This window comes from Salmo salar, chromosome ssa17 (genome assembly GCF_905237065.1).
Source record: "Salmo salar chromosome ssa17, Ssal_v3.1, whole genome shotgun sequence".
Taxonomy (NCBI): Eukaryota; Metazoa; Chordata; class Actinopteri; order Salmoniformes; family Salmonidae; genus Salmo; species Salmo salar.
In genome coordinates, this window is record NC_059458.1 from 83,305,648 (window position 1) to 83,318,234 (window position 12,587).

The following is a 12,587-nucleotide window of genomic DNA, read 5'->3' on the forward strand; positions in this document are numbered from 1 at the left end:
ACTACTACTACTACTACTACTACCACTACTACCATTACTACTACTACTACCACCACTACTACCACAACTACTACTACTACCACCACCACTATTACTACTACTACTGCTACTACCGCTACTACCACTACTTATACTACTACTACTACTACTACCACTACTACTACCACCACTACTACTACTACTACCACCACCACTACTACTACTAAGGACACTACTACTACCACTACTACTACAACTACCACTACCACTACTAACACTAATACTACTACTACTACCACTACTACCACGACAACTATTACTACTACCACCACTATTACTACTACCACTACTAATACTACTACTACTGCTACCACCGCTACTACCACCACTTATACTACTACTACTACTACTACCACTACTACCACCACCACTACTACTACTACCACCACCACTACTACTACTAAGGACACTACCACCACCACTACTACCACTACTACTACAACTACCACTCACCACTACTAACACTAATACTACTACTACTACCACTACTACTACTACCACCACTACTACTACTACCACCACCACCACCACTACTACTACTACAACTACTAATACTACTACTACTACCACAACTACTACTACTACCACCACCACTATTACTACTACCACTACTAATACTACTACTGCTACTACCACTACTACCACTACTTATACCACTACCACTACTACTACTACTACTACTACCACCACTACTACTACTACCACCACTACTACCACCACCACTACTACTAGTACTACGAACACTACCACTACCACTACCACTACTACTACAACTACCACTACCACTACTAACACTAATACTACTACTACTACCACTACTACTAAAACCACCACTACTACTACTACTACCACTACTACTATTGCTACTACTACAACTACTACCACTACTACCACTACCGCTACCACTACTACTACTATCACCACTACCACTACTACTACTACCACTACTACACACCTACTATTGCTGCTACTACTACTACTACCACGACAACTAATACTTTAACTACTACTACTACTACCACTATTACCACTGCCACTACTACTACCACTATTACCACTAAATCAACTACTACTACTACCACTATTTCCACTAATACAACTACTAGTACTAACACTACTACTACTACTGCGACTACTTCTACCACTATTACCACTAATACAACTACAACTACTAACACTACTACTACTACTACCACTATTACCACTAATACAACTACAACTACTAACACTACTGCTACTACTACTACTACCAGTATTGCCAATAATACAACTACTACCAATATTACCACTAATACAACTACTACTACTACTACTACTTCTACCACTACTAATACTACTACTACCACCACCACTATTACTACTACCACTACTACTACCAATACAACCTCTATTACCACTAATACAACAACTACTACTACTACTACTACTACCACTATTACACTAATACAACTACTACTACTACCACCACTACTACTACTACTACTACTACTACCACTACCACTACCACTACTACTACCACTACTACCACCACTACTATTACTACTACCACTACAACTAACACTACTACCACCACTACTTCTACTAACACTACTACTACTACTACCACTACTACTACTACTACCACCACTACTACTACCACAACTACTACTACTACCACCACCACTATTACTACTACCACTACTAATACTACTACTACTGATACTACCGCTACTACCACTACTTATACTACTACTACTACTACTACTACTACTACCACTACTACTACTACCACCACTACTACTACTATCACCACTACTACTACTACCACTATTACCACTACCACTATTACCACTAAATCAACTACTACTACTACCACTATTTCAACTAATACAACTACTAGTACCAACACTACACCTACTACCGCTACTACTACTGCTACTACTATCACTATTACCACTAATACAACAACAACTACTAACACTACTAATAATAATAATACTGCTACTAATACTACTACCACCAGTATTGCCACTAATACAACTACTACCACTATAGACACTAATACAACTACTACTACTACTACCACTACTACTACTACCACTACTAATACTACTACTACTACTACTACTACTACCACTACTACCATTACTACTACTACTACCACCACTACTACCACAACTACTACTACCACCACCACCACTATTACTACTACTACTGCTACTACCGCTACTACCACTACTTATACTACTACTACTACTACTACCACTACTACTACCACCACTACTACTACTACTACCACCACCACTACTACTACTAAGGACACTACTACTACCACTACTACTACAACTACCACTACCACTACTAACACTAATACTACTACTACTACCACTACTACCACGACAACCACTACTACTACCACCACTATTACTACTACCACTACTAATACTACTACTACTGCTACTACCGCTACTACCACTACTTATACTACTACTACTACTACTACCACTACTACTACCACCACTACTACTACTACTACCACCACCACTACTACTACTAAGGACACTACCACTACCACTACTACTACCACTACTACTACAACTACCACTACTAACACTAATACTACTACTACTACCACTACTACTACTACCACCACTACTACTACTACCACCACCACCACCACTACTACTACTACAACTACTAATACTACTACTACTACCACAACTACTACTACTACCACCACCACTATTACTACTACCACTACTAATACTACTACTGCTAGTACCGCTACTACCACTACTTATACTACTACTACTACTACTACCACCACTACTACTACCACCACCACTACTACCACCACCACTACTACTAGTACTACGAACACTACCACTACCACTACCACTACTACTACAACTACCACTACCACTACTAATACTAATACTACTACTACTACCACTACTACTAAAACCACCACTACTACTACTACTACCACCACCACCACTACTACTACTACTACTACCACCACTACTACTACCACTACTACCACTACTACTACTATTACCACCACCACTATTACTACTACCACTACTATTACTAATACTACCACCACTACTACTACTACTACCACTACTACTACTTCGACTACTACCACTACTACCATTACTACTACTACCACTACCACCACCATTACTTCTACCACCACGATTATTACTACTACTACCACTACTACTACTACTACTACTACTACCACTACTACTACTACTACTACTAACACAACCACTACTACCACCACCACTACTACTACCAGTACTACTACAACTACTACCACTACTACTATTGCTACTACTACAACTACTACCACTACTACCACTACCGCTACCACTACTACTACTATCACCACTACCACTACTACTACTACCACTACTACACACCTACTATTGCTGCTACTACTACTACTACCACGACAACTAATACTTTAACTACTACTACTACTACCACTATTACCACTGCCACTACTACTACCACTATTACCACTAAATCAACTACTACTACTACCACTATTTCCACTAATACAACTACTAGTACTAACACTACTACTACTACTGCGACTACTTCTACCACTATTACCACTAATACAACTACAACTACTAACACTACTACTACTACTACTACTATTACCACTAATACAACTACAACTACTAACACTACTGCTACTACTACTACTACCAGTATTGCCACTAATACAACTACTACCACTATTACCACTAATACAACTACTACTACTACTACTACTTCTACCACTACTAATACTACTACTACCACCACCACTATTACTACTACCACTACTACTACCAATACAACCTCTATTACCACTAATACAACAACTACTACTACTACTACTACCACTATTACACTAATACAACTACTACTACTACCACCACTACTACTACTACTACTACTACTACCACTACCACTACCACTACTACTACCACTACTACCACCACTACTATTACTACTACCACTACAACCAACACTACTACCACCACTACTCTACTAACACCACTACTACTACTACTACTACTTCTACTACTACTACTACCACTACTACTACTACTACTACTACCACTAATACTAATACCACTACTACCACCACTACCACTACTACCAATACTACTACTACTACTACTACCACTACCACCACCACTACCACTACCACCACTACTAACACTACCACCACCACTACTACCACCACTACTACTACCACCACTACTACTACTACCACTACTACTACTACCACCACCACCACTACTACCACCACTACCATTACTACTACTACCACCACCACTACTACTACTACTACTACTACCACCACCACTACTACTACTACTACCACCACTACTACTACTACCACCACTGCTACTACTAGCACTACTACTACTACTACTACTACTACTACTACCACAACCACTACCACCCCCACTACTACTACTACCACTACTACTACAACTACTACCACTACTACTATTACTACTACAGTTCCCGCTCAGCCCAGTCAAAACTGTTTGCTGCTCTGGCACCCCAATGGTGGAACAAGCTCCCTCACGACGCCAGGACAGCGGAGCCAATCACCACCTTCCGGAGACACCTGAAACCCCACCTCTTTAAGGAATACCTGGGATAGGATTAAGTAAACCTTCTAACCCCCCCCCAAAAAAAGATATAGATGTACTATTGTAAAGTGGTTGTTCCACTGGATATCATAAGGTGAATGCACCAATTTGTAAGTCGCTCTGGATAAGAGCGTCTGCTAAATGACGTATATGTAAATGTAAATGTACAACTACTACCACTACTACCACTAATGCTACCACTACTACAACAATCACCACTACCACTACTACTACTACCACTACTACACACCTACTACTGCTGCTACTACTACTACTACTACCACTACTACTACAACTACTACTACTACCACTATTACCACTAATACAACTACTATTACTAACACTAATACAACTACAACTACTAACACTACTACTACTACTAATGCTGCTACTACTACTACTACCAGTATTGCCACTAATACAACTACTACCACTATTACCACTAATACAACTACTACTACTACCAGTATTGCCACTAATACAACTACTACCATTAATACAACTACTACCACTACCACTACTACTAACACTACTACCACTACCACTACTACTAACACTACTACTACTACTACTACCACTACTAATACTACTACTACTACCACTACTAATACTACTACTACTACTTAGCTAGCAGATAGTATCTACCTTCCTTTGACGTTAGAACTGGAAAGGAGGCCCTGGTTAGCAGAATTCAACAGTTTTTATTTTCATATGCATTCTGTAAGCTTCTAGCTGGAAATGGAACTGTTGCCTGTTTGTGTTGTTGACCTGGGGGGTCAGAGCATAGAATCGAATCAGAGCATAGATGAAATGCTAGACATGCCTGAAATGAATAAGAAAAAAGCATGGGTAAATGTATGATAATTATAATTTACACAAATAAGTTATCACTAAGATTGATCGGGATATAATCAACAAATATAATGCATGACTGGTAATTTCATTAATTTACACACAACAATGTAGTGAATATGCTTCAAAACAGGCTATAACCCTCTGAGAAATATTGAGGGGAAATAGCAACAGCTTAGTAATAAGTCTTGTTACCATAGTATTAAAAATAAAACAGAGTAATAATCTCACTATGTACAGCAACAGGATAAACGTGCCATATTTGTTGAAAAATAAAGAATCTCCTTCAATTAAAAGGCATTTGATTAGAATCTGGCCATGATAATGTGATACCGGTGATTTGTGTTACTATTCAGCTCTATTGTATCATTGTATCAATTGTAACACTTTTCACTTGGCAGCAGAGTTGTGTTACAGATGTATCCTTTACTTGATACACTTGGCGGATCAGACCTGATACAATGTTTCAGTTTGTAGAACACTGAGAAGGGAGACAAAGCACAGCGTTCTATTTGGAACACAGAACTCTAACAGACTCCTTCTAGAATAGTTCGAGCTCCAAAAAATAACACAAACACAGTTCAGTTTTAGATGTGTTATAAAACATCTAAATCATTTCAAATAGAATCAAAACCAATATACCGCGACAACTAAAGGGTTAAGACTAAAGTGAACTGAATTGTAAGAAGTTGGTTTCCAGGGGAACTATTCTTACTGTTCCAGCTGAGTTGGACCAAACCACAATCCTCCCAGGGAAGGGGGGAGTCGAAACAGACTCTCTTAAATACATTTTAAATATCCTATGCTAAAGCAAGTCACACAATGTTCTTATTTACTAGGAACATGGATAATATATATTGTATTTTACAGTATTCCTTTAATATAAAGAAAACGGCTTTATAATTTGTAATGTGTATGTCCCTCCCCCGCGGTAGAGCGGTGCTCACGGCCCTGCCAAGTCAGTTTGAAAGACCAGACAAAGGCAGGCAGGGAAGCCCTTCGGCTTGGCAATGCGTGCGAGCCGAGAGAGCGCAAAAGCAAACTGAAACCCCACTCCTTTCTGATAACGGAGAGGAAGAGAGACAGAGAGAAGAAGCAGACTGGAATTCCAACCCTCCGTGTATTTATGATAGTTTAAAGGTCTCTTTTGAAAATGTATGACCGTTTGGATCCTCGGCGCGAGCCTAGACGTGTTTCTAAAGGCATCATAGGTAGCGTCGTCTGACCAAGGAGGGCTCGGGCGCTTTCCGTTCCTATCCTTCGCTTCCCCCCTCTTGGTGAGGGGATATATTGGAACAAGGTTTTGGGGCTTTTTGCATTTGAATCCTACTGCGCAACCAGACGGATCACGTGGGATGTGGAGTTGATCGATTTGCGCCGTTAAATGTATAAAGAGGAAATAGGGAAAAGGTCTGTTAAAAAAGCATAACCGCTTTCTTCCGGATTACAGGGGACTCTACTTTTACAGAGGGAAATACGTCGGTGGGCTCGGGGAACCGGAGTGATTTTTATGCCTGTTTAAAATGGAGACGCACATATCGTGCCTCTTTCCGGAAATTTTAGCCATGATTTTCAGCTACTTGGATGTAAGGGACAAAGGCAGGGTGGCCCAAGTGTGCGCTGCTTGGAGGGACGCTTCCTACCACAAGTCGGTGTGGAGGGGGGTGGAAGCCAAGCTGCATCTGCGGCGGGCCAATCCTTCTCTCTTCCCCAGCCTACAGGCCCGCGGAATCCGGAGGGTACAGATTCTCAGCCTGCGGCGGAGCCTCAGCTACGTGATCCAGGGGATGCCAAACATCGAGAGTCTGAACCTGAGTGGCTGCTATAACTTAACGGATAACGGCCTGGGGCACGCGTTTGTCCAGGAAATCCCTTCCCTTCGGGTTCTAAACCTTAGTCTGTGTAAGCAGATCACGGACTCCAGCCTGGGCCGGATCGCCCAGTATCTGAAGAACCTGGAGGTTCTGGAACTGGGCGGGTGTAGTAACATCACCAACACGGGGCTGTTACTCATAGCGTGGGGTTTACACCGGCTCAAGAGCCTCAACCTCCGCAGCTGCCGGCATGTGTCTGACGTGGGCATCGGGCACCTGGCGGGCATGACCCGCAGCGCAGCGGAGGGCTGTCTCAACCTGGAATACCTGACGCTGCAGGACTGTCAAAAACTTACGGATCTGTCCCTCAAGCACATCTCGAAGGGCCTGGCTAAGCTCAGAGTTCTCAACCTGAGTTTCTGTGGCGGGATCTCTGACGCAGGTATGATCCACCTCTCTCACATGACCAGCCTCTGGAGCCTTAACCTGCGCTCTTGCGACAACATCAGTGACACGGGCATCATGCACCTGGCCATGGGCACGCTGCGGCTCTCCGGGCTGGACATGTCCTTCTGTGACAAGATAGGGGACCAGAGTCTGGCTTACATCGCCCAGGGCCTGTACCAGCTCAAATCCCTGTCCCTGTGCTCGTGCCACATTAGTGACGATGGCATCAACAGGATGGTGCGCCAGATGCATGAGCTGAGAACCCTGAACATTGGACAGTGTGTGCGGATTACAGACAAAGGACTGGAGCTCATTGCCGACCACTTGACTCAGTTGACGGGGATCGATCTGTATGGATGTACTAAAATCACGAAACGGGGACTGGAAAGGATAACGCAGCTCCCATGCCTTAAAGTTTTGAATCTGGGACTTTGGCAGATGACAGAGAGTGAAAAAGTGAGGTGAAACTAACTTGGCGAGGATTAGTTGGGGAGGGGGACACATAGAGAGGAGAAGTGGTAACGGCGCAGGAGACCAGTGGGCGGGGAAATGTTCCTTCTAAAAATATATATATCCTCTGCTCTCAATCTCGTCGTAGTTGGATATTTTCTCATTCAATGTAACCTAACTTAATGCTACAAAACTGTGATCAAAAAATATGTTGCGCAATTTTAGGCCAAATGAAAACAGGATTAATCATCATCAAATGCATGTTTTCATTATTAACAACACAATACCCCGCCCCCGCATTATGAAGACAAACTACTTTTTATTATTCCTAAAGAGTCGCAATATTTAACTTCAAACTGTCCAACTATCGCGCCTAATACATTTGGCTACCTCGTTTATCAATGTGTTGTAATAAATCCGTGTATTGTTAAAAAGAAAGAGAGGAGAGAAATTGTGCCTATAGACAGTAGCAGTCCCCTCCCCCAACGCGTCTCGCGCTTGGAGAATCCTCGCAGCAAAAAGAAACGCTCTCTAACTACCTTTGTGTTCATTTGCCCAGAAACGCTTAACAATGAAGAAGAGAAACGAACAGAGTTTCGTTTAAAAGGACTGTTCACACTCAGACAAAAAATAGCGACTTTATGCAAATTAAAACGGATTAAATACTGGTTTGTATCCAAAATCATTTTATTTTTGTTTTGTTTACTTTTTAACCCAACTTAAAGGCCTTGTAGCCTTGGATTCAAGCTTTGAATAATGGGACCCTTCCTTCCCTATATTATTTTGGTGTGTTTATGCTTATGGAAGCAGATATTGTCGAATTATTGCTGTTATTCAGAGCGTTGTACTTCAAATTGAAGTGATTTCTATAATAGAAATGCTGCCCCTTTTCTCAATCAGGTGTTTTCCAACTAATCCTCCATATCCTCGAGAATATGGGTCGCTACCTATTAAACACAATCATACACACTAGTCCACAATAACAACGGAAGAGACACTCCTTTGGAATAGAATCTAAATAAATGCTTTAGAATGAACAAGCAATCGATCGTTATTTTCTCGGCTTCCAAGTGACTGCGTGTCAGGTCTACATGGGACCTATGGAATCAGAACATGACGTTATGAGCGAACAGAACTGCAACATGTATTGAGTCCTGCTGAGAGACTACTGTGTTTTAATGTACTGTATATGTGTTTGTAAAAAAACAGAATCCAAAATTAAATTGTTTTATATTCTTACAGTAAACATTAAAGTTGATATTTATATAATAAATGAAAAGGTCATGTGGACTCGTTTTGTACGGGGATTGTATTGTACATTAGTAGCCTACTACTTATTGTTTCCTCGTGATCATCCTTATTACAAGACCATGCACTCCTGCTTTGATCGAAAACGTGTCCATTTAAGAGAAACAGCTGTTTATGTCCGTAGATCCCCGGAAGAGACAAGCTATTTAAAAAAGAACTGTCCACATATTATTATCGTTCTGATCACAACCATAATCTTACGAATTTGATTGTTCGGTTTAGAGAAACGGTTATAATGTTGATATGCCGGCTTGGATTGTTAAATTATTTACGAGCAGATTCAAAATGGATGCTTCCCTTGATTTTGCTTGTTATAATTATCAGTCTGACGTATTGTGTTGATACGTTTCAGCTGCTTGCATCTCAAAGGGCTGTCACTAACGTGGCTCTAAACACAGGGATATTAAACCCTCACGCCCATAGACTTATTAGCATTTTATTGTGCTGTTTTTCTGGGACATTTTAGGCCACAGCCCAGGTTTTGGCTGTTTAAATGTTGCTAACATTTGGTTATATGTTATCATGTGGACTATATACTATCTGTTTCTTTAGCCAAATGTGTGTTTAGAATAAGAGTAGGATACCGGCAGTTGCTTTTGTTTCCCGAAGTTAAAAAGGCACGTTGGGATTTTTCTCTGGCTTGCTCAGTCACGCATACCAGATCTGAGAGACTGCCTTGGTCCCACGGGACGTCTTCTCTCCTCCCACCCCCTCCCTTCTCCTCACCCCCCAAAACTCAGCCGACAACCCCCCCCCCTGTCTCACAGACACTTTTTAACATTCCACACCATCATTCAAAGCATTTAAGCGTTCTTCTTCTTTCTCCGTCTCTGTGTCTGTCTGTCCACAGGGGCGGAGGTAAAGAACGGGATAGAGGGGTTCTTGACCAGAGAGAGTGAGAGAGGGAAAGTGAGAATTCACTGCGTGCTGTTTTAGACTCGTCTCGGTCTTGTGTAATAAAACACATGAAAGCGAGATAACCCCCATTCCATAGATAAACAGGGTACTGTATTTTAGAACATCTTATCTCATATTTGTTTAGTAAAATAAAATAAAAATAATGTCCTTATATACAGGGGTCTTCTCTTAATGTTGATGTTATGTTCTGGTAGTCTACCTTGACTGAAATGGTACGTTTGTCAGTTCATTATGTTGGAGATCCTATTTGATCAGATATCCCCTTGACTTGATGTCTGATTGTACTTCAATCAAAAAGGCTCCTGCTTGCTATTCTTTTCAGTCATATTTAGTTTGTACTTCAGTTGAAATAGGTCCCGCTGTGGTATTTAGATGTATGTTTGTATTTTAGTTCAAAATGGCTGTTGATATATTTTTCAGATGAATTCAGTTTGTAGTTGAAATGGCTATTGTAGTACTTTTCATTCAATTTAATTGGTAGGCCAACTTCAGTGAAAACAGTCCCTGCTACAGTTCAATTGAATTGATTTTGATTCCACAGTGCTCTAGTTAGTTTGTAGCAAAGTTGTTTCAAACAGTTATTTTTGCTGAGTTAAGCTGTCACGTTCACAGTGTTACTTTAAAAGCATACTTCGCTTTGAGAGGGCGAACCAGAGCCTTTTTACCGCTCACATTAAGGGGAATTGGCTCTTCTCAACAAAGCATGAGGCACATCTGCAATAATGTGCTAGCCAAGGCTCACCACCTCTCTCCACCTCCTCTCTTCACCTTTCTCCACCTCTTCTGTTTACCTCTTTTCCCCTCATCTCTCAACATCCTCTCTCCACCTCCTCTCTCCTCTCTTTACCTCTCTCCACCTCCTCATCCTCTCTCCACCTCCTCGCTCCACCTCCTCTCTCCTCTCTTTACCTCTCTCCACCTCCTCATCCTCTCTCCACCTCCTCTCTCCTCTCTTTACCTCTCTCCACCTCCTCATCCTCTCTCCACCTCCTCATCCTCTCTCTACCTCCTCTCTCCTCATCCTCTCTCTACCTCCTCTCTCCTCCACCTCTCCTCCCTCCTCTCTAAGTCTCCACCTCTTTCCACCTCTGTTTTACAGCGCCTGCAGTTTAAAGGTGTTGCTGACTTACAGTAGAAACGCTTTGATGTTTTCACTGGCCTTCGGGGTTGTGGTGTGTGTGTGTGTGTGTGTGTGTGTGTGTGTGTGTGTGTGTGTGAGAAGCCTATAGGGGGTTGTGTGTGTGTGTGTGTGTGTGTGTGTGAGAAGCCTATAGGGGTTGTGTGTGTGTGTGTGTGTGTGTGTGTGTGTGTGTGTGTGTGAGAAGTCTATAGGGGGTTTGAGTGTGGCAGGGCTTTTATCAGAGCTACAGGAGCTGAAAAAATCCTGGCCTCCGGAAAAAGCATTTGGCGTGGCTGCCGTTTGATTGCAGGCTGGGGCCCGAAAGACCAAAAGATCTGGCTGGAGGTGTGTTGTAACTGTGTGTGCATCCCAAATTACACCCTTTTTCCTCTATAGTGCACTACTTTAGACCAGGCCACATAGGGCACTACACAGGGAATAGGGGACTATTTGTGAAGCAGACTGTACAACTGAAATGTATATTATTTGTGAAGAGGGAAGTTAGCGAAAGAGGGGTGAGATTCTTGTAGAATTTACTGTTGAGACTAGAGGTGTGTGTGGACAGTAGTTAGAGAGAGAGAAGTAACTTACTGTATAGGCCTGGGTTAGGCTAGCAGGAGCACAAGTAGGGAGTGGAGGAGGGAGGAGGAAAGGTGACGTTGCCTCTCCCTAATGTCTGATCCCTGGAAAAGAAAAGCAGAGGAATTTGTGAGTCACTATTTGACTTTGGACTGCTAAAAGTGAGTGTGGCGTGCTAAAATCCAGGCTGAGGCGAGAGGAGACAGGCTCGTTAGGCAGGCAGGTTCACTATAGAAACTTGCTGCCTGTACCAGAGATATAGATACACAAACTTGCTGCCTGTACCAGAGATATAGATACACAAACTTGCTGCCTGTACCAGAGATATAGACACACAAACTTGCTGCCTGTACCAGAGATATAGACACACAAACTTGCTGCCTGTACCAGAGATATAAATACACAAACTTGCTG

The 12,587-nt window shown here is 42.0% G+C and overlaps 2 protein-coding genes across 2 annotated transcripts in view; one reads left to right on the forward strand and one right to left on the reverse strand.

Annotated features, from left to right (window-relative positions):
* Positions 1 to 12,587, reverse strand: part of wnt5b (wingless-type MMTV integration site family, member 5b) — a 206,642-nt gene that overhangs the window by 77,641 nt on the left and 116,414 nt on the right. Inside the window, exon 2 of the mRNA XM_045700259.1 lies at positions 12,186 to 12,277. The gene's annotated coding sequence lies outside the window, so the exon portion shown is untranslated. The remainder of the gene's footprint in view (positions 1 to 12,185; positions 12,278 to 12,587) is intronic.
* On the forward strand, positions 6,549 to 9,538 carry LOC106590767 (F-box/LRR-repeat protein 14). Its single transcript, XM_014181929.2, has one exon. It carries the CDS (start codon positions 7,061 to 7,063, stop codon positions 8,261 to 8,263), a length of 1,203 nt encoding a protein of 400 aa, XP_014037404.1. The 5' UTR covers positions 6,549 to 7,060; the 3' UTR covers positions 8,264 to 9,538.

Bases quoted from the DNA above. Each gene is read 5' to 3' on its own strand.
- LOC106590767 (XM_014181929.2), top strand. From the start codon at position 7,061: ATGGAGACGCACATATCGTGCCTCTTTCCGGAAATTTTAGCCATGATT.